The sequence below is a fragment of the Bombus bifarius genome, unplaced genomic scaffold (assembly GCF_011952205.1).
Source record: "Bombus bifarius isolate JDL3187 unplaced genomic scaffold, Bbif_JDL3187 scf7180000009145, whole genome shotgun sequence".
Classification (NCBI taxonomy): domain Eukaryota; kingdom Metazoa; phylum Arthropoda; class Insecta; order Hymenoptera; family Apidae; genus Bombus; species Bombus bifarius.
Window position 1 is genome coordinate 531,250 of NW_022884930.1, and position 23,586 is coordinate 554,835.

The 23,586-nt window shown below is 40.6% G+C and overlaps 1 protein-coding gene across 3 annotated transcripts in view; it reads left to right on the forward strand.

Moving 5' to 3' along the window:
- LOC117214005 (RNA pseudouridylate synthase domain-containing protein 2-like) overlaps window positions 1-23,586 on the forward strand; it is a 174,840-nt gene that overhangs the window by 142,288 nt on the left and 8,966 nt on the right. For all 3 annotated transcript variants that reach the window (XM_033459794.1, XM_033459793.1, XM_033459792.1), the window contains 2 exons: window positions 317-539; window positions 20,445-20,532. In XM_033459794.1, the coding sequence (XP_033315685.1) occupies window positions 317-539; window positions 20,445-20,532 (311 nt within the window). The remainder of the gene's footprint in view (window positions 1-316; window positions 540-20,444; window positions 20,533-23,586) is intronic.

A 23,586-nucleotide genomic window follows, 5' to 3' on the forward strand; every position in this document is an offset into this window, starting at 1 on the left:
CGTGTCAGAATATTATTTTAATCGCGTGAATTCGACCGTTTTAAACGTTTTTATTTCGACTCGTCGTAATTCTTAGACTTTCCACGCTTTACAGAATACCAAGGCTAAGCAATATTTCGACGTATCTTACGTAATAAGTCGAAATCTTTCGAACAAAATAATCGGTTCCCAAAACTGTTAAATTGATGGAACCAATTAATTCGACTATTTAATCAGAGATTAGTTGCGCGATTTATGTACAAGACATTGTCGTAATTTAAACAGGACTTTCCATAAAGGTAAATTTAATTAGAAGGCGATGCTTGCTTATTTACAGGCCTACGGAAAGTGTACCCTTACTACTTCACCTTCACCACGTTCACGAAAGGAAGATGGGTGGGCGAGAAGATCCTCGAGGTATTCGCCAGAGAATTTCGAGCGCATCCGGCAGAAGAATACGAACGTTGCATTCGTGCAGGCACTTTGACGGTGAACTATCAAAAAGTGGACGTCGATTACAGATTACGGCACAACGATCTGCTGGCCAACGTCGTCCATAGGTAAAAAAACTTTGTACCTTCCACTTTGTTGCCCGTTGATTGGAAAATTGATCGTTAAAAATAGTATCGAATTATCGGGAATATTCTCGAGACATAATTATTTTATTATCGCTCATAAGCTTGCAATTTCTGAATGGCGATCAAACACGACAGTATCCTCGGAGAATTTCTCTCTAAACGATAAAACAGTCAACCATAATCCGTTGCTTCTAGCATATGCTAGTCGATGTGATTTCATTCGGACATCGTCGTTGTCGAATAGAACAAGAAACATTTGCGTTAAATTCTATTTAATGGAGGATGATAGATCGAAAGAAACGCGGAGGAAAGATAACAAAAAGCAGGGATCCCTGTCCGAAGTGACTTACGTTACTCGTCGTTTGAAACGCGGCAATTGTACAGGACGATTCTGTAAACTGGGACGAGATAAAACTCTTTTCCGAGCGGAACAGGAGGGGGAGGGATTGAATGGCTTAACGAGCACTATTTTTCTATGCTTCCAGACTTTCCTCGAATGCAACTCGCACGTTCCTTTTCTTCTTCGTCGTCTTTTTTCTTGCGTGATATTATGTATCCCTTAATGAATCCCTTTTAATGGCATCCCCTCGTTATTCTACAAGCTGTTGAATAGTTCGCGAAAACGATAACGACGTATTCGGAGAAGTTTATGAAAAAATACAAAAATACGTTTATCAAACGTCCGACGACCAGAGTTTTATTTTCATTAAAAGATTCGAAAGTCTGGCACATTTTACTTTCATTGCAAATTCAAAGCTCCGAGATATTTTATTTCGTTACAAGCTTAGAAATGTTTCGCGCGAATCGTATGAAAAATAATAAAAAGTTCAAAGATTGATCTTGTCATAGATTACTCTAAAATATTTTACATACAGAGATAGGAAATATTCTGTACTGTATCGTAGTGGAGATCGATCGCTGCGTAAAAAATTCTATCAAAGTGATTCGTATCGATATAATCTGTAACTCGGCACGAAGAAAACAGCTTCGGTCTTCGGCTCTGAAATCAAAGATAAATTCCTTCCATCTCCATTGACAGACCCCTTCCGCTCCCTCGTTCTTCCAACGATCAGGAGAAAATCAGAATTACGCGGAAATATCTTTACATTTCATTTCCAGTTCCTGTCGTCTGAAAATTCGTAGATCCGTCTGCTCCCCCTAATAACCGAAAGTCGAACGATCTTCCCAGCCAATAATCCCGAAAGAAGGTATTATCCTATCTTGACTGAAATCGGTGGCAGACCGTCACCGGATGAAAGAACAAGAACGGAAATCGCTGGCACGAGTGTTCCCAAGTGCGAATAACAAGAAACCGGCGCGTTATCCTCACGTTCACGGTGGAACCGCAGGGTGGAGTGTCCCTCGATATCCTTGGCACGGATATAAAGGAATCTGTGCCTCGCTGTTAAACGCGCCATCGCTCAACCAGGTTCCTATTATCAGCACGGTTATCGTGTGCCACGAGATTGCGATTCTTGCAGCGGTGTTTGAATTTCAAGGACAGCCGTGAAAAAGAGAAACAGCAGAGAGAAGAAAGATTCGGTCGGTGGACACGTTTTTACACATACGGCTATGTACAAAAATATCGAGAACAGTTGGTTAATTTTGGCAAAACATATAATCGAATTATGAGATTAAGCGTAAAATTTGTATATTTCTTTCGTTTATAATATTTTATAATATCGTTTCTAATACTGGATACGAAAAAATATTGAGACTATTGTCTGTTTTCTACAAGATGTGATTCAATTATGAAATTACGCGCTGCATATCTATGTAAGATCCGTAGATCCGTTGAAAAATTAATTTGATATTTGAGGAAGGTTATACGGACATTAAGTCAATCGTACGTGACTGCACGAAATCCAAGGCTGAGGATTTTTTTATTGTAAAACGAACCGAGAGAAGGATCGCGAAATTTCGTCAACGTCGATGTTTCAAGAGATATCAGCTAAGATAATCCACGACAAACAGCAAGAGAAATATCGTGCGAAATAAAAGTGAACCATTCTGCCACTATTCGTCGTTTTATTTATGTAGAAGAAGCGAAGCAATTGGACAACTGAGTGATTTAAGCGATATACACAAGTCATATAGAAAACCTTGGAAAAATAAAACAACAAATATACGTACTTCAAAGAAATACATAGAATCCGTGTTTAGGACGTATGGTCGATTACGAGAAAAAGATAGACTTTGTACGATTATAGAAATTATGGCGAATTACGAGACAAATAGCTTTAATTTGATTCGAACATCCTTCTGACTCGAATAACCCTACCTTACTTTATTTGCACGAACATTCGCCGTCTATCTATCTATGGTCCATTAAAAATAGCGATTCGAGTTTGCGTTGCGATCGAGAAGAAAGAGAAAGTGAGAAATTGGATGGAGATCGCGAGCTGTTTCGTTCCGAAGATAATTGTATTCGATAAGTGTCCCGATTTTGAATAGACGTTCCACACATCGACCTGCTTCCATGTTGGACTCGTTTCTATAGAGGTCTTTAATGATGCTTTTAATGATACATCTCTTCGGTCTTGAATATCAATTTTTAAGCGCGTTGCCGCTAATTACCTGGCTTGCTGACCGACTTACAAACGTATTAAAAATTTTTCCGTGAAAATAACCTTCTCGTTCTACGTTCTCGTTTATACAATTCTTACATATTGTTTCGCTGTTTGGTCTTTAAATGATCTTTAAAGCACGATCTAAACAGCGCGGGAGAAATCATTTCGTTGATAAAAATTTGTTCAATTTCGAACATTCGAGGTTCGTGCATTTCTACTTCTTTTAGATGTTATCTTCGAAGTTTCTACGTAAATGTTAATCGATTCCAGCTTCATAAGCATAATATTATCTACTTATTATTCTTGGAACATATCCAATTTTCTTTTCATCCAACGCTGCAAGAATATGCTCGAACATGCTCGAATATGCAAATACCATTCCTTGTACATGCAAATTAATTCGATATACAAGATCAGATCGATTAACAGGAATTAAATAGCGATAAATCGAATAATAAGAGAATCATCGCCGCTTCTCTGAAACATGGCTCTTACGTAGAATCGTACTCCTCGCCCATTAGGATCCATCCATTTTCTTGGGATCAATGAATCTTTTTATGACCAACTCATCGAACGAAATAATTCGGAAAATAGTTTCGACGTTTGGAGAATTTACGAGCTTACGATATTTGTTTGTCGTTTCTATCCTCCTCGTGCCATATCATTTTCTTGGTGAACGGAAACGCGGCTAATTAACTCGTCCGTCGAATAAAAAAGTTTGCTCGAGGTCGCCTCGTGTTTCATTCTTCCATCTAGAATATTAACCTTCGTTCTTTTATTAACCGTCTGATTTGCATCTAAATCGCGTGACATTGAATTTATTTCATCGACTACGTGGATTCCTTTCCTCGGTCACGCATAATATTCAGGCCAGTGGCGCGAAACCGAGCGCGTTCGCTGCCTCGTGTGCAACGCCTGCCATTTTAATCGCCAGGCGAGAAGCCACATGGTACGCCCGCGGCGTAGAAATCGCGCTCGGATCGCGACTGCTTCTCGCAATTGCACAAAAGGCCTCCTCGATCAACAGGAAAGCCGTTCCTCGCGGGTGAAGGTCTCGAGAATAGATGATTCGGGTCAGCCTGTTACTCGTCGCGGACAATAAGACGCGGATACTGACGTCACTCTCGATGGAAAGATCGTTTTCGAACGATAAGCGCTGTTAATTGCCGTGGCATTCTTGGATTAATTGCCCGATGCCGAGGCCGCCATTCTCTGTTACTCGGTGCGAAATTCTTTGGAAAAAGTCTCGATATCGTCGTCCGGATGTTTCTACGCTACTTAGAATTCATCGTAGGATCGTTCGTTTCGTCTGACGTCGCTTGATTTTAAAAGTGATTTTCTTTGAATTACGATCGTTTGTATTTGCGATGATTTACGTTCGGTTTCACATTTGTCGGCAGCGAGAGTGGTTAAAGCGTTAAAATTGAAAGTCTCTTCTACGATAAATTTGCCAACGATCGAGTAGATACTTTTTATCGGGACGGAATTATCGCTGCGTGTCTCTCGGCTCGCCGAAGCTGAATTTTTGAAGAACACTATGCTGTACCGACAGATTCGCGAAACTCGCGACTCAACGTTCTCGAGTTAATGCTCTTTGCTCGATGCTTGCAGAAACTTGATATTGCTCGACGAGTTAATGCTATCTGGTCGCTTAATCTCCGTTCGGCAACTTGGTCGTTTCAAAATCCTCGTGCAACGAGGCAACTTCTAATTTCGCTCGTCACTTTCGCAAGCGAAGAAAAAGTGGTGAAAGAGTTTAACGGGTTTTCTTTCTGGATGGATTTGGTCGTGAAAGAACGTCTTACGAGCTGCGGATGGAACATCATGGAATTTTCGTGGAAGGACTGTAGTGGGAAATCGTACGATTAATCGGACTTGAAAGCGCGCGAGTTTTAATCGTCAAAGCATAAATCCGGAAAGATCCGAAAGGAGGCAAGATGCTTTTGAACAAAGAAAATCAATTACCCGCGCGCATCTTTGCGCAAAATGTATCTACATATTTTACATTCTCGACTGCATTTTTTCCCTCGTTCTAGCCACGCTGCCCGTAACTTGGAATTTATCACTGCAATAAATATTCGCAATTGTATCGTGAATTTCAAGTAGAAGCCAGTTCGTATAAGGAATAGTCAAACATCAGGTTGAGGACCAAAGTTTCGTGGATCGCGTACCAAGAGGGTAGCGCTAATTCCGTCCATTTACGGACGAATTTCGTTTGCTCCCCGGAGGGAAAGGAAGAGAGCGAGCTACAGGTGCAAGATCAGGCGGAACGTCAACTGCGCTTTAATCACGTTTCGAGTGTTCCTCGAGCAGTTTATTAGAGCTTGGCTTTTCCACGCTTATTATTCCGTACGATGTTTAACGAGCGAGCGTTTCAGCTCTGTCTTCCACTCGCGTTCCGACTGTATCAGCGACAAAGTACTTTTTAATGGCGGATGACTACGTTGGAATACATATTTTTCATTTAAATGCATATAACTATGAGGCTGCTGGATGAATAATCGCAAGGTTATCGTATTTTACTGTTTCTACATTCTCTGCGTTCAGCATTTCATAAAACTTTTAATTTCATATTGTTATTCGAGATAGTCAAATATTTGGTTAATAAATTAATAATAACGTTATTTTTTTATATGCATGAAATAACGGAAATAACGGATGAACGATAAACAAATAACGTACGAACATGGTTAATATATTTGATTCAACCATTAAAACGAAGGAAAATAACAATATTTTAAAAAGTGTCGTGAAAGGTATCGTAAAAAAGTACTCAAGGATATCTGGGTTAATATCGAGTAACTTTTATACGAAACTCGTTTATCCTTGAACGCGCTTGTCGTTTTTCGAAAAAAGGATTACGGTTAGCTCGATGAAATCAACGTGCTTAACACGTAGAAATCAAACGTACGGTAGATACGTTTTTCAAATTGTCTGAAAATTTTCTTCGAATTTCTCTTGAAGAAGGAGAAGTTCATAAAACGGTATAAACATAATTCGACGCGTGGCGTTTACATGTTTTCCGACTAGATACCGGGATAACAGTGACTCGAATTTACTATCCCGCGACTCGTAAATTGGATTGACCCCATAAACGTGCCCCTACTCTCTACATTTGCATGCTTTTATCAGAATCTATTGCTCGAACGGAATCAGTTTCGTTCAACTAGATGCGTCCTCTACCATTTAACGAACAATTCCATCGACGATCCATACTTGTACCGATCGCATTCTTTAACGCAATTTTTCCTTCTTCTTTCCCCAATTCTTCAACATTCCAACATCTCTACCGTCGAGTTTTTTAATTTTTGTATCTTTTAACATTTTCTACATTTCGAATTCTCTAAATTTTCGAATTCTTGAAACTTGAAACGATCATTGGCGTTTTCCTGCCGCCTAAACGCAAAAAGTGTACGTCAACAGGGGAATATCAACCCCTCAACAATGTCCTCTCATGTTGTCGCAGACTCGATTAAAAACAGCGAGGATCCCGAGATGCCGCTGTCTGCCTGTATTCCCAGAGAATTTGCATTTCATGAGGACACCGAATTAGTTTCCGCATGCATTAGTCGGCTATTGGATGGACACACGATATTGTAAGACGAGACACGAGCCAGAAGCCCTGGAGGATCAGCTCGAAAATTGCAGAAAGATTAATTGTTCGTTGACCGAATTTATTTATGCTCGTCCCGATGATAAATTGTTCCTGTCACCTGTCCCGCTAGAGATTCTTTTCAAAGACATCTCGATTTGTTGTTGAGAAAAATTTAACAGAGTCTTTATGGGAACGGGGGCTATATTTAATTCAATGTAATTTAATTTAATTTAATTTAATTCCTAATTTAATTTAATTTATTGATCTAACGGGTGACGATAAAAGATTAGAGCACAATTTGTATTTTTATGTGTAGTCAGATTAAAGATGAGGAGAGTATATGTTATGCCGTGTGCTTTAACACGCTGTAACAAGTGAAAATTGAAATTTCTATATAAAACTTTTGCGTAAAAGTTGGCAAATGTTGACGGTAAAAATTGATAGAAACATCGAGATAGAACGATTCAAAATTCGCATAAGCTGCTCGTTATCGTTTCGGTTCGCAGTCAATAGGATTCAGATGGCCGACACGTTCGTTGATAATAAAATTAAATGTCGAGCCTTTAATCTTGCGGAGCGCGATTCGACGAAATCGGCAAGCGCCAGAAATATCGATGGATTCCGGCGTAATATTTGCGGATCCATCGAAGTTGGAATTCCCAGTTTATAACGGGGCGACGCTTTTCCAATACGGATCGTGCGATTTCGTTCGAATGGCTTTCATAATTTACACGCGTACGCACGCGTACGTATATACATGTAGGATGGAAAAGACGGCGGTTCTACACGAAGAAACGAGTCAAAAGCATAAACCAGAATATTTCGATAGCAGGCTTCGCTTTCTAAAAAGTCGGTTTTAACTTCTTTCCGTTTGTACGTGCGTGTACGCCTAATTCATATTTCATCGAAGCGTAATTCCAAGGTAGAATGGCCAATTATCTCCGTCAGTCGTATTCAAATATTTTCCAATCTCTTATTCGTTCTATCGAATAACGGAGAACTTGAAACAAAATATACGATAAATTTAATCGCTCTAGAAACTGTCGTTCTTAAAATTATTTTCCTATTAATTAATAATAGTACGAAAGAAATTTCTTCGAATCGTCTTAAAAGCGTTTCAATGGTTTCTTATATTTTTATGAATATTTTTTATTACCATTTTTGTGTTTTATTTCATCAGATACTTGAACGACTTTTTGTTTTAATTACCGCGTGTTTTAATCGGTCACTTCCTGCATATGCGTACTATGTATCATTTGAAAATGGACGTACGAAGGGACAAGTAGTTCGAGTAGAAAATAAAAAACACGCGGTAAAAGTAAAATTATGTCGGGACCAGTGATTGAACGTTTCTGTTTCGAAATCCTCTTTGGAGCATGCATTTTATGGGACGACGCGACAGCTGATTCGCACCGGTTGGTCGAATAGAGAAAAGTTTTCATGGTCTCGTGGCTATCGATCCATGTCAACTTCAAATTCATTTTTTTACCTATGTATGCGTATACAAGCTTCTCTGGTGGTCCAATATTTAACATCCATTATTATCTCGCCAGACGGTTCTTAAATTTCTCGTATCATATTGTTCCCTCCCCTCGTCGAATTTTTCCGTCTTTCCGTTTCTCTCCGCGATTATCGAACATTACGATCCAATCGATTCGCAATTTGAAACGTCCTGAATAATTACCTTGCCTCCGTTCTATCGTTAAATGCGCAACTGCAAAATTCGAGAACCTGGAAAACCTACGAAATCTCTCAAACCGTGATCGATACTCCACCTAAAATTATCTCCCCTTGAATTCGCCGCAATTATTCGATTATTCCAGTTTACGAGTTACCGTTTCGAAACTCCTGCCGAAACTTGTTTCAAAACTTGTTCCTCCTCGGAGCTGAATTCCTTTAGTCTTCAGATTACAACAAAATCTTGGATGCAAAAGGAGGCAAGAGAGAGAGAGAGAGAGAGAGAGAGAGGTGACGTAACAGCTTGCTTAACGAAGCTGGTTGGCGTTGGTTAATCCTCAAAGATAGAGGGTTGCCGGCATGCACTGGCGTCGTTGGTCCGCTGGTAAGTCAAACCGAGTGGCAAGGGATGGGTCGAGCGTGTTGCGGGTCGAGGACGAAGCTGAAGCTCGGTGACAGGTTGATTTATTAGCTCGGACCGGGTGCACGATGATATCTGCAAGGATCGCAAGTCGCTTGTTTTTCGAGCTACACGGTATCTGTTACTCGCGAAGAAGCAAGAGCCTGATAGGCAGACCTGGTGCGCGAGATCGTAGATATCAACCCTTCTGAGTTTCGACCTTTTGCACACGCAGCCGTTCACGCATCGCTCGTCTAGGGGATCGATCTTCGTTCTAGTAACTTGCCGCTCTCGTCCTGAATCGAGTTAAGCCTGGGGTGTATTTAACGCTGGAATTGAAATTTTCCGAATAACGGAAGCGCCAAGGGTTTACAGGCTTCCGTGTAATTTTCCTGCTTCGATACCTCCGATAGGAAATTTAAGCAGCAGCGAAATTAGAAAAATCTCCAAGGTTTTGTATACTGGAATTTTGTCCAGTTTTACGGTTGAGCGTTAAACAACTACGTCGGGTCTACTACGTTCCTCGAACCATCGTCGATTGAATCGTATTTTTCTATCGGTGAAATGCTTCTTAAATTTGAGGAAAATATAAAAGAATTATTGCTCGTCGATTATATTACGATCGCTAGTATGTTCCGTATATTAACTCGGGTGCCACGTTACATATCACGGGCGTGTCTCGTATTTTCTCATTCACGCGCTGTCATAAAGCAAGGAAGCAGTTGATCGCGTCATTGTCGCGCAAAGATTGCTCGTCAGTACCTTCGCGATTCCTCGACGAACAGGAGAAAATCAACGAGTACGAACAGATACGCCGTTCACAAAGGGACTCGACACTGAAAGACGAAGAGTTTCTTCTTTTCTTTTCCGTCCTTTCGCTCCTTTTCTTTCTCCTTTCTTCTTTTCCTTTCTTCTTTCCTTTTTTTTTTTTTTCAAACGTTAAAAAATATCCCAAAGCTCGTTTCCTGCTTGTTCCGTAACGGTTTCCCCGCGCCCGTTCCGGTCAAGTCGCTTTTGTGCCATGTTCCTTCGATTTGCAGACTATTCCGTGGGAACTCCGGCCTCATTGTCCCGTCTACGTTTCTCTGTTCGTTGTACGCCGCGAAAATGGAGGAACGAGCGCGCGCGGACTCAATGTATCGTGCCTCCATCGGCACTACAAAAGGAAATGACCGAGAAAGGACGGATCGGGAAGAATGAAATCGCGGATTTCGCTTCGAATCGGCCCCCTTTCCTCCCCACTTGTTTCAAAATTGCGCGTTTTGTTCGCCGAGGGTCGTTTGTCCCGCGACGATTTTTTAAAACGGTCATTGTTTGTCCGACAAACGTCGAAAGAATAGCTTCGGATTGGCTGATACTTGTAAATGTATTGCTGCTCGGATTCGTAATAATTGGTGGCTTTCTTTCTTATCGTATATATTGTTATTGCCTCAAATTATACAATTATCTATCATTCGTGTAAGTCGAAGATGCAATTCGACGAAAATCTAGGTACTATCGTAACGTCACTCGAGTCCATTTACGCGACCAATTTTCATCCATCTTCGATCACATTCCTCTTCATTTATACCAACCAATGTTAATTATTATCGATATGTCGATATCATCCGACAACGTACGATATTCCAATTATTACGTATAATTATTGGAATTAACGCGCGGTACAAACGCGAGCGTAAAAAAGGAAAACGAAAGACCTACAGAGGAGAACATGAAAACATGGTAATCCGAAAAGGTTGCAGAGAATGAAACTTTGTAAAAATAAAATTCGAAAAAGAGTCGACGTATCCCTCGCGTGGAAAAGTACTGGACGGAGAAAGAACCGGAAGAGAGCTGTAAAAACACGCCTAAAAGCCGTGCCTTAAATGAGATAACGAATGAAAGTTGACGATGCAGGTATATCCGCGAAACGGCCAAAGCCAGCGAAAACCAGTAATTCGACGAAATTCACTGGGATATTTTACCACGGTGGTTACCAGTGGAACATTTTCTAGCGAGAGATGGAATTTCCAGACAGTGGACGGAATTACGAGGGAAGGGCATAAATTCAAGGGTTGGATTGGCGCACGAGGCAACAACTCCGGAGCCACCAGCCGTGCTCCTCTTCCGCAAGTTCCAGAGCTGGCTGCCAAATTCAGCAACAAGTTCGCTTCCGTAACGGGGCGGCGTACAGGAGATGTCGTGGCTACGACCAAGTCCTCCTCCTCTTCCTTCTCCTCCAGCTTCTGACAGAGGAGAAGCGCCGATGGACGGTTGTATTTCTTGGCAACCACCTCCGCCAAACATTGTCACCGACCCTACGTCAATTTCAAGCAACAAGTACAGTTTCCGTTTAACTTTCCGTGCACACAACCTTCCCCGGGCTCTCGCCGCCATTCTAACCGGTCGCCTTGGCACTCGACCTCGCGTTTCGCGATAACACTTTTGTAGACCACTTATTCAGCGAGCTGAGATACACTCTTATCGCGAACCCGCGATTCTTATTCCCGCTGCGTGGATTAAACGTCGCTTAACGAGTCGACGGATCTTTATGCAGCTATGCGAGTAAAAATAACGTGTCCCAAATGGGGTACCGATAAGGCAGCTACGTCGCACGAAAGAAAGGTAAACCAGAGGAAACGTACGATCGTAATTTTGTGGGATGGAATTGCATTTGATAAAATCAGCGAATAGGCGTACGACGATGTTCGTGAAAGTATAAACATTTAGCGTATGCAAGTTTTATTGATGTACGCTGCATCTCGTAGTTGTAAAACCGCCCTAAAATGTTTCATTCTTAAACAGGTTCGAGATATCGCGGAACACGCATCGATGAAGAGATTAATTAGCTTCGTGGGAATAAATGACCAAGATGGCAGAAAATCGCTGTAATATAAGAGTAGTAATTTTGAACTTTCTTTCATCCAACGTCTAAAAGTCACGTCTAAAAGAGTATCGACAGCTAAAGACGATCTTGACGCGGAGTTCTCTGTATCTGTCAAGAACAACTGCAACCATTGAAACTGCTAATAATCTGATTCTCGATTTCCCATTTTGCCCGATCAAAGTAATTGACTACCAAGCAGATGTAGCGCGCAGCTTTGTCCTTTCACGGATCATCCCTGGCGTGCGTTTAATTGCTCCAACCAAAGATTCTTTATCTTCCTGCATTACGGAACGACCCATCGTTCGTCCAATTATTCGTTACGCCGCAGTTTCTGCAGCTTTTCGGAGCGTCCAAAGGAAGGTTGGTCTTGTTAGACGCTACTCGAATTTTCCACGAACATAATGAAACGCCGATAGGAAGGGAATGAATAATCGGAAAAGCGCGTCCTCCACCCTCTTAGTTTACTATTCTGCGTATCCTCTTCTTTCCTTTCTCTTTCCATTCTTTTTTTATTCCTTAAATAATCCATCCGCTGGAATAAGTAATCGCAGCGGGGCTGGTCTCTTACGCTTCGAGTGCTTTCGAATTGGCGTTCGATCGACGCAATTAATGAAAACGTTCGTAGACACGAAAGGTATCTGTGTTTTTTATTCGTGAAACACGAGAGCGAGAGCTTTGTTCTCGAATGAAACACTCGTGGACGCGAAACAGCATAAATTGAGAACGGAAGGGGATGGCTTGTCTTCCGTTTAGCTGGTTAAATGCGTTTCTAATTCATTGCTAAAGGCTACTCTCGTGCGAAATTGCACGACGTGTCCGACGGAAGCGGATCGTTCGACCACGGAACCGCTTCTGGCTAATTGAATTATCCTACCCAATTTTCCGTGTCGCCAGGGACATGCACGAGGGCGGTTGTCGTAGGATCAGTCTCCCTGCGAACGAGGGCGGAATTAACGCTTCTGATCGCATCCTCTCTAGGTTTTCGCGTGTAGCGCTTGACGCAGGTAAAAGTACCGAAAACCTCGCCCTCTTCTTCGTATTCTTGGATCTTTTATATTTTCTGTAGCGTGGGTCGCGCGTATCTTGCTTCGCACTTTTTAATCGCGTCTGATATCAAATATTTTAGTAAAATTATTGTTAGGGAAGTGATACATTTACACTGTACATGAGAATGTGTGTGTAAGGGTTAGAGGGCGTCAAGGTCTTAGTGGAGACAAAAGACTGTTGCCAGATGTTAGAAGAATCTAGGATAGTCGGTTGGCGACAAGCGTGCGTGCAAGACGTTCTTCAGAGTGTAATATAGATGTATAACTGTTGTGTGGGAAATATAGTCAATTATTTGTATTCCCAAATCCTCGAATTTCCTTAACAATTATACGTTAATGACTAAGAGCATTTCTTGCATCGCGAGACGATCATCAACCCTTTGCACTGCGAATTTTATTTCAATTTCGTTATCAGCAGCTCCCGACGCTTTTAGACGTTTTTATTTGAAATTTACTTTGACTAAAAAATAAGACAATTTAAATAATTAAATAAAGGAAGAAAGAAATTCGCTTAAATAGCAGTTTCGTTCGCACTATTGTTGTATTTTGTAACTTTTAAGTGTACGATATATCTTGAAACAATTTCCAAGACGCAATTCTGGTTTTCTTTCGCACGTTTCACAAAAGAAGGTGGGACTCGACAAAGGAACTCCCGAGATAAAAACTGATGCCGAGTCACGCTCGACGTAGGAGTGCGAAGGGTTAATGTACAAAGTCTTTCGCTTATTTCCTTGATTATCTGTAGCATTTATTCGAGACAAGGAAGGTCGCTACTATCTGATCTCGCGCAGAAAATTTCGCGGTTTAATTAAATTTTTGCTAAAAATTTTACCTCGCCATCGTGATAATAAAATAAAATCTTTTTGTCGTTAGTCGCGCGTCTATAAGGCGACCATTAAGTGGAGAGAGGATTGGCAACGGAATTAAAAGGCCGTGTTAGACTCGATAGAAATATTGAATTTCCATGGAGAAGCGTCGCGTTAGACGGTCTAGACGCGTCGCCGTGTCGCATCGGCTGACATTTGAAAAGTGCAACACTCACCGTGTTACAACTACGACGCCTTCCAAATTTAACGCGGGTCGCATACCGACGTGACATGCATCTCCAATGAAATATGCACGGCTGTTTCACACGGGTTTAGTCGGTACATCGGTGAAACGGTCGCTCACGAATCGTCGATAAATCGCACGAGTATTAAATCGACGTTCTTCGATTCTTCATTCTTGTTCACCAGATAAGGTATCGTAAAAATATTATTCAGCGCTATCCGGAACTCGTAATATGGTATTCGTTTATCCTTCGACATTGTTTTTACAGACAAATTATCATCGATTTGATACGAATTGTCGTATCCTCGTATATTTATTTGATTTCTTGCAAATTGATATTTTTCGTTAATATCGATGGATTAAAAGTCGTCCCCTTGAGTAGAATTTTTGCGAGATAAAACGCTAATTACTCGTGAAAATCCAATGTGAATCATAAGAACGTGAAAATATGAATTGCAAACCGAGCGTCGTTTCACTGAGAATTTCCAAATATCACGTAGAATCGTGGAAACATTTCTTACGTACAAGTATTTAAATTCATGACGACGATAAAGCAACGGTCGATGTAGCGTTTGAACGAATCGCTTACAAGTATAAGCTGGCGACATTCTGTAAATCTTTCCGTGGTGTCAGCAGCTATCGTCGGCCAATTATTCGCGATCTCGAAAAGCAGTCGCGCCTAATTATTAGATCACGGCTAGACCGACGTCGAACCTCGTCCCTGAGCTCGAAAAGCATTTTCGTAATTCCGCGTTGTCCGGCCTGACTCCCGAAATAAATCCAGATACTGGTTGTTCGCGGCGGAAACGGACCGATCGTCCACGGTGGATACAAAATGGAATCCCTCCGAGAATTATACTCTCCAACACTGGATTTTCTCCGACGTTAGTTTCCTTCGAATCCTGAATTTATCGCCGTTAGGTTTCCATTCGAAAATCGTCGAAAGAAATTTCTTACTAATTGCGAAAGAAACCTTACTTCGTTTCGGAATATTTCGTTTCAATTTGTACGCTACATCTTTCCACAGGATCGAAAACTATCGCTGGAAGAATTAAAATTTCAAACAACTGTTATCTCGCAACATTTCCATATTCTCTCCGAGTTGCCAGCTTTTGTATTATTCCGTTTATTCGTTGCACTTTCGCTCGATTTATTATTCCGTTCCTTTCACGCTACTTCGGCTAAATTTTTAACAATTCACCGACCTCGAACTCATTGCTTGACGGCGGCTCCGCAAACGGGCCACCGAGTTCGATTAGTTCCATCATAACTCGAGCAATTGCGGATCGCACAGCCAAAGCACCTTCGTCCCCGGTTCGACCCCGATAACCGCGGGGCAAACTTGCCGAGATAAGGGATACTCGTGGTCGATTCCTGTGCGGTTATCTGGCGAGGTGGTGAATCGAAAGGTCGGGACGTCGTTTGTCACCCAGAAATCGTGTCCTCCTTCCCTCTAAACTTTGAATCGCTTTCCCAAGCTGGAAGAAACGTGTTAATTTCAACAAAGATCAATCTGTCACCGTTGCAACCATCAACTAACTCCATCCTTCGCAATATTCTGAAAATCTTCTTTTACACCCGTTCGATTCGTCGAGTTACAGTCGCTTAAAGCTCTCGATATTTTTCCTTTTTTTAAATAAAAGTAAATTCTAATAGGGAGAAGTTTATCAACTCTTTCGAGGCTGACATTTTTTCAGGCGTCGTACAATTTTATTCGTGGTAATTAGCGCTAATGGAAATACAAATTTCCCGATGTTGTCGCAAAAAAGATATAACGCAGCCAAATTTAAGATTAATTCGACCAAAAACAACTACATCTGTCGGTCAGTTTGTTAACGTTTAATTTACTAGTACGTTAAAGTAGTATATAGCGTGTACTCGATATTAAACGCGATCGACTGTATTCCAGCGTAAATGTTTTAGTTTCTGTGGTTAGTTCGAAATATCCGCGTAATACCGTTGCATGAAATTTTCCCAGTTCTATCAGCCACGTTTCACAGAGAAAGCAGACGGAGCGAGGAAACCTCTGCCAATCAAGCTCGATTAGAAACGTTTTGCTGCAACATCTAGAAGCACATTCGCGCGTTTCTCCTTTTTCTTCAAACAACCGTGCGTGTTCTCGTATTTGTTTTCTTACTTAAACATTGATTAATTTCATTCAAATATATATATATATATATCCTAAATTTCCTCGCAATAACGTTGCCGTACGATTGAATTTCGCGTTATTAACACTAGAACTACCACAGCAGTCGAATCGACCGGTTTTACAATTTTATTTTAAAATTCCCACTTCGTGTTATATTTTTTCTCCGCAGTGATGTAATGACTTTCGCAACGATAACTAAAAGAATTATATAATGAATTTTATTTTGTCTTTTATGTATTCGAACTGAAAATAATTTTGTACCAAGGCCACTTGTACCAATACCAGTCAAAATGCCTGGTACTTGTCAAAGTGTAAAAGGGTGCTGCGATCTGTTTATCGAACCCCGATTAACCAGTTTCCTCGCTTTGTACAAATTGCCACACGTTTTTCAAATTTTTACCGCGTATCGCTCGATACGACGATATCAGCTTTCAGGAAAATTCCGGATCGATCATTAGATCTCTAGATGCTGATACTGGAAATACCATAGCAGTGAAAATGATTGGTTCTACAATTTTATAAATGTGTCGACCCTCGTTTAGGGACGATGGTCCCAGATGGATTAATAATATCAAAAATGTACTACATAACGTGGAATTGCTTCTGTAAGAAAGTAATAAATCGATAAATATAAAAATATTCTATTATTACGTATTTTTTAAAGACCAGTCATTTTCACTGGTCTTGGTAGAAATAGCTTCGTGTTAATTATCGGTAGTGTTAAAATGCAGCGTGCTGTAATAAAATTTACGAAGGAGATAATTATACAACTGAAAGTAATTGAAAGTTTATTTCGGTATTGCGGTATTGCGTAACCGTTGGCGCGTTAATCTCTGAGAAAAAGGAAAGACATTAACGGAGTAGTTACAGTGTGTACTTTGCGTGTTACATCCTGCACGCATTTCGCGAAATAAAGAATACCATGCTAGATGTACCATAACGGAAGAGAATGGAAGATAAATATTTCTCTTTATTCCGAGAGGAAATATTTTTAAGACACGTCAGCCCATTTTCTCGCGAGAACTCGCTCCCTTGGTTCTGTGTTGTAATTTTACGGCGAGAAATCCTGAAATTATTTACAACAAAACCTCCTTCGATTTAATCCGGCATTATGTAACGACTCTGCGAAACGAACTGATGCGCGAAGATTCCATTCGGTACGGACATTATCCTACAACGTTTGTTTAACAGCCGTCAATTTCCGTCACGCGTATCCCCCAGAACGCTAAATTAAGCAACGAAGGATAATAAATATGTCGATCTGTGCCTTCCGAGATCGATTCGCTGCCAAAAGTCGATCGGGCCAAATGCGCGAAACAGAGTCCCAACGACTTCTTTCTCGACCAGGCGTGAAGAGTTCGCGCGATTTATTGAAAGAGGAAACAATAGTTTCGAAATAGACCACGTTTGTTTGTGGAAGAAACGGAGTTCGCGAGAACTCGTGAAAGTGCTTAAAGTAATTTCTGCGATTCGAAAGATACTTATTCGAAGTAAATGTACGTCAGATAATTATCAATTAAAAATAACCAAGTATATACAGTCAGCCATGAAAACCTTCGTACACGCTGTAGCTAATCTGTTTTTTTTTTTTTTTTTTTTTTAACACCAAATTGTGTCTTAGATCTGCCGTATCTTGCATAGAGAAGATGATAATTCAAAGACGGAACAAAACGAAAGAGACTGTGCTTTCGTGAAACTATTAGAAAACTATGGAAATATGTCAGCTAAATTAAGTTTCGAAATACATCTATCGGACGAAACACGCGGAAGTTTCGATCGAAACGAGCAGTTCCCAAGGGTCTCTTTATTCGACGACATTCTAAACAAAAAGGGAAGCGACGAATCGATCTCGCTGGCAAGATGCTGTTCAACTTTTAATTGTAATGCTGATACCTCATCGCCGAGCGATCCGAAACTTTCGAAGAAATTCCTTTCCACCGTCGATGCTCGAGCTTCTTCGTTGTTTAATCATAATGGTGTCTTATTTCGACCGAGGTAATTATTGGATTACAAGTAAGAAACTTGCTCTGGAATCCATTTTATCGGACAACGATACATCATGGGAAAAGAAATTGAATTACCTTCTGAGAAGTCATCGTAATCTGATAATCTCTGCGATCAGTCAGCTGATTCGCCGACTCGTCCAACTACTAGCGTATTTCTAACGTAAAAATAAATTGTTTGTAACTCGAGGAGTAAGCTTCGAACGACGATTTCGTAATTAAATGCTACGATCACACCTTATAAATGTCCCTTCTTCTCCAACACTTCGTATAAAAACGACCGTATAAAATTCAATTCAACGACCGTCGTTCCTCCAAAAAAATCCAGTCGCCACGCGCCGTTTCGAAAACAGAGTGGAATCGTCTCGCACTCGAGTCGACCGAAAGACAACCCCTAGAAATTACCCGGACGCGAATTGAATTATTCAAAGAGACGTCTCGGAAAGAAGGGAGAAGCGTCCCCCCAACGATACTTTCCTTCGCCGACAAACAGAAGGAAACAGTCGGTGCACGCGGTGATAGAGTGAAAAAGGAAGAAAACGGAAGAAGAGCCAAGACACGAAAACGAAGGAAAAACAGAGAAGGAAGAGGAGAGAAAGCGCGAAAGTACGGTGAAAGAGAGAAGCGACGAAATGGAGGATGAAGCGCCGCAGAGAGCATTGGAAAAAGGTACGTGGCAGAAAGACGGAAGAAGAAGGCTTCGCGGTGTTTTTCTTATTGTCTTCGAAAGCGAAAGAGTGCCGACGCCACGCGACGACTAGCGCAGTTTCAAGGAATGCATTAGGTAGATGGAACGTGTAATTGAACTCGCCGAGAACGTACACGAGCTTATACGAGGAAAGACTGGCCACCTGTCGTCGTTGCGCCTCCTCTTTGTCCCGTTTTCACGATCGTTTTTCTCTTCGTATCGCCATTAATCTGTTTAACTTGCGTTCTGCGGGAGCGTAAAGGGTCTGGTCGACCCTTGCCCGAGGACAGTGGGGAACTCGAAGATAGGGATACGGATACTATAAGTTCTTCGGAGACTTTTGAAATTTGAAGCGTTAAAAACAGAGTCGGAGTAAATTTTGGATTAATCGGACGATCCTTAAGAGGATTGTTGCGTATCGAGAATCTTCTTTGAATAAGGAAGGAAAGGAGTAGAGTTTTCGGAGGATTTGGCAGATGGGAGGGTTTTAGAATATTATCGATATTGGTTGTTCTTAATTCCTTTACATCCTTTACATCCTTTACATCCTTTAGGATCCTTAATTTACACTTACGCAACATTTTGGTTGGATCGCAAGTGACGTTTTGGATTAACGATAAGTTACTTAATTTTAGAATATTTTATTCTCTGCATTTTATAACGCATAACAGAAATTGCCGAAATTTATCAAGTAAGATATAGAATCCAAATAGAAAACGAATACTTGAAAGATCGCTCAAGATCAACTGTTATTTTTAACGAAAGGAGAGAGAAATTATTGCGGTGTTTTATGACGTTAGCAAGCGAGGATTAATTAAGAAATTAGAAACGGAACAGTTACAAAGCGATTGAAAATTGAAAATTCACTTGTCGACCGTGTTTCTCTAAACGTTCGAAGTACAAAAGAAATTGGAGCGAAGAGAATGTTGGATACCATGGAAGGTAAAGTATTTAACGAAAGACATTTTCTGTCGTGTCTTTTTGAGTGATATAAATCGAACATCTGAAACTATGACGCTTGACGAGCGAAACATTTTCCATCGTGTTTTTTCTCTTTTTGAATAATATTAAAATGTAGGATTTTTTTTTTTTGGAGAGATACAAGTCATTCAGAAATCCTCGAAACCGCATGAGCACGTGTTACGAGTTAACAGTTCCAAAGAGAATCATGCACGTTCAACGCTTTATGGACTGGAAAGAACAGACATGTTCGAACACCTTCCCTCGTGTTTCGAGATCCGACTCCCTTCCCGCGAATCGTTACTGTGCACTTCTCTGTCGTCATTTCTACATGTACGAGCTTCGTTTATCCGGACATTTGCCACCAAAGAAATATGTCATAATCAAATTGAAAATAATTAGCAATTTCGAGTTCTTCTTAAAAGATTGGAAGAAAAAGAAATTCAGAGTTTTCCGTTCCCATAGTATGGATATTATATACCTTTAAAACGCTTTATATAACAACCATACTATGCGAAGGGTCTTGGAAAATGTAAGTACGACCGGTAAAAATACCGGTTTCTTGTGTTACAGTTTTCTACGTCAAATTCTCCATAAAAATGAAAATCGATCCAAACTTATAATTGTTTGATCCTAGTATCGATCCTAAAATTAAGAGTCGATGCACTATTAATATTCGTAACCGAGATCGAAACGCAAGAAATCTTGTGCAACCGATCCATCGACCGTCAAAGACACACCGTTTCATTGGAAATCCCACGCGAATAAACGAAGCTCCATTCTGTGGTATGCGTGCGTGTAAGAAAGAGAAAGAGGGAATGAATGAGAGTACGCGCAAGAGGAACAAAGCCACGTTAAGCTGGTTGCGATTGGTGTGTTGCAGACACGAGGTGCCTGTCACCTCGGAGCCGATCACGGTGATACACATGGACGAGGACGTCGTCGTGGTCAACAAGCCCGCCTCCATCCCTGTAAGTGGTGTACTGCCAGGACTGTACTGCCAAAAAAAAAAAAAAAAAAAAAAAAGAAAAAGAAAAAATAAATAAAATAAGATAAAAAGAGCAAAAGAAACAGATGGGAGCATCCACTCGGTTGCAGTAGTTTCGCCTATCTGTTTTTGCTATCGCGGCCGATTGTCCGCGCGACTACGACGATTGTTCGCTCGGCCTTTCGCTTTCTGCGGCCCAGGCCGATTATTTTTGGCCCGAAGCCTCGGCCGCGCGATCAATCCGAACGAATCCGTGTTTGTTTGCTGTTCGAGATCCCATGGTTGTACTAACCCAAATTATTCACTCGCTGGAATACCTTCGATCTTCATTGTATCCAATTCTGGGAAGTTGGTCGAATCCTTGCGTAACGTAGTCGGAATCTAAATGAAGAATTTATCGACGATGGAGAAGAATGTTCTTTTTCCGTCTTTCTTCTAATGGTAGCTTTTGGTATCTTCTACGGAAAATATTACAATTTACCAAGTTGGTTTACCGAACTTGTTAGCTTCTACACCGTTAATCCTTCAATTTATCGTAACGAAAACTGCGAAGGAAACAGAGCTTGCTATTCCTAAATCGAAGGTATTCCAGACTCGAGAACGTGAAATTACGTTTAAAAATAAAAGTAAAAAAAGAATGAAAATAGAAAAAAAGAGTGGAATAGAAATACGTAATAAGAAAAAAGCGTTCAATCGTCGTGCATATTCTCATACTTGCCGCATGTTTCATTTTTCCTTGTATTCTTTTTCTATCTTTCTTTTTTCTTTCTTATCGTGTCATGGTAAGTTTCTATGCATTTCGTTGGCATATGATTAACCGCACGTTCATCGTGCAGCTGTATTTTTCCTACTAATGTTTTCTACCTGCAGTTTGACGCGCCGGTGGGCTTTGCTCATCGTCTGTGACTCGACGGCCTTCGACGTGGCAAAACAATTATGAATAATCACGCGGCAATTTTGTAATGCGTTTGTACACGCTGACTGCTTTTCATTTTGCCCGGCTCGTCTCTCCTCGCTTCCCGCCAGTCTTCTTATTTGCGATCCTTCCTCGTGTTTACCTCTTTAGATTCTCTTGTTTTCCCACCAAATTCCCGCCGTGAATGTTGCTTTGCCGTATTAATCTTTTAAAGTGCCTCGGCGCGTATTTCTTTTTTAACGATTTAAAAAAACACGTTACAATTTCTTCTTCTTTTTGCGAAAAATATTTTCTTGCAAACGTCTGCTCGTGACTCATTTTTGTAATTAATACGATAAAAGCGCAATTACGGTTTGCCGCGTGTCGTCCAAATGCAAATTCATCGAATTTTCGAATGTAAAGAGTTTCTCTACGGTTAAAATTTCGGACTTTTATCGCAGTTGAAAGATATATACAGTTTCGAACAAAGTATTAGGTCGTCCGAAAAGTTTCTTTCCTTTTATAAGGAAATAATAGATACGCAACATTTTTCGTTTTATACAGGGTGGTTGGCAACTGGTGGTACAAGCGGGAAGGGGGTGATCCTACGCGAAAAAAGAAGTCGAAAATATAGAATAAAATTTTTTTTTTTTTAATTTTTCCATCGAGACAACGATCTACAGTGAGATACGTTAAAACGAGACGCGATAAAGTGCACGCGTACCGGGCGAAAATTCAAAGTCGATTTTCTCGAAAACAAAGCATCGAACGAAAAATTTGTATTCTGTATTTTCGACTTCTTTTTTCGCGTAGAATCACCCCCTTTCCGCTTGTACTACCAGTTACCAACCACCCTGTATTATTTTATCGAATTACGTACGATCCATTTTGTTCTATCAAGATAAAGATTACAACGTTCGACACATTAGATTTCATATTTGTATACTTAATATACAAGGTACTTACTTGCTTACATACTATAGCGTTTTATAGAAATAGAAAGTCAGCGTACCGAGGCAATTTTTCTTTTCAAATTATTCTCACATCGATCACGTGGCAGTTTGCGAAATCCTTAATGATCTCTCGATGACATTTTCACCGGTTCTCAGCGAACGAATGATTTATCTCGCTGATGTTTCTGCCGTGATGTTTCCAACGACCAAGCACAGAATTCCAGTGATTTTTATAATCGTATGACTCTAACCGTACATCCTCGATTGTATCTTAACGAGGTATAATAATTTACAGCGAGTATTATACGGCCGTGTAATTTTCAATTATGACGCGATTGCGTGACGAGGCAAAAAGACTCTGTAGTTAACGTAATTATACCGAAATAGATAATGAATTCTGTCAAACATTATGGAATCTTTAAACGATTGGATAACTTGTGGGACTTTGAATAATTGACGTTCTTGAAAGATAAATTTTAAAGCTAGAATTTGGTAATTAGTAAACATCGGTGATTTTAATAGTCGCGAGAAATTTAAAACTTATTAATGTCGCTAAATCAAAGATTTCTTAGAATTTCTTCGCGTCGAAAGGATTATAAATATATTCGAGAAGCTATTATTTCGTTGATATTCGTGAAAGACGTAAACAGAAAGGAAAATAATTTAATTCGATAACTAGTTTCGTCGATCCGCAGGTAACTGCCACGAAATTGAAACTTATAACAAAGTTTCTCGGTTCGTCACGATGGCTTTCAGGTTCGACGTGTCCCGCTTTTGTTTCCCCGTTTAATTTGCGGTCCTCGCTCGTACGTGGATCAAAGCCAAAGAGAAACATTAAGCGACGCTTAATTACCATTCCGCGCGTTCGGTTAATTGCCGCAAAAACATTTTTGCGACCGCGGAATGATCATTTAATTACGCCCGGGAACAACAGACCGGATCAGTTTTATTTTCCAAGCTTTTGTTCCGCGCGTTAGATTTTACGAGTCCATTCGATCGCCACCCTCGCCAGACTACGCCAAACAGTTTACGAATTCAACTCGTTTCACGTTCCCTCTGTGCGTGTATGTGTGCGCTTTATATCCTGTAAACGTTAAATTGATATACACTTGAAATTCAATGAACACGCGTAACGTTATTACGCGCTTAAAAAATAGAAGCCGAATTAATACCATTTACTTGTAAAGTT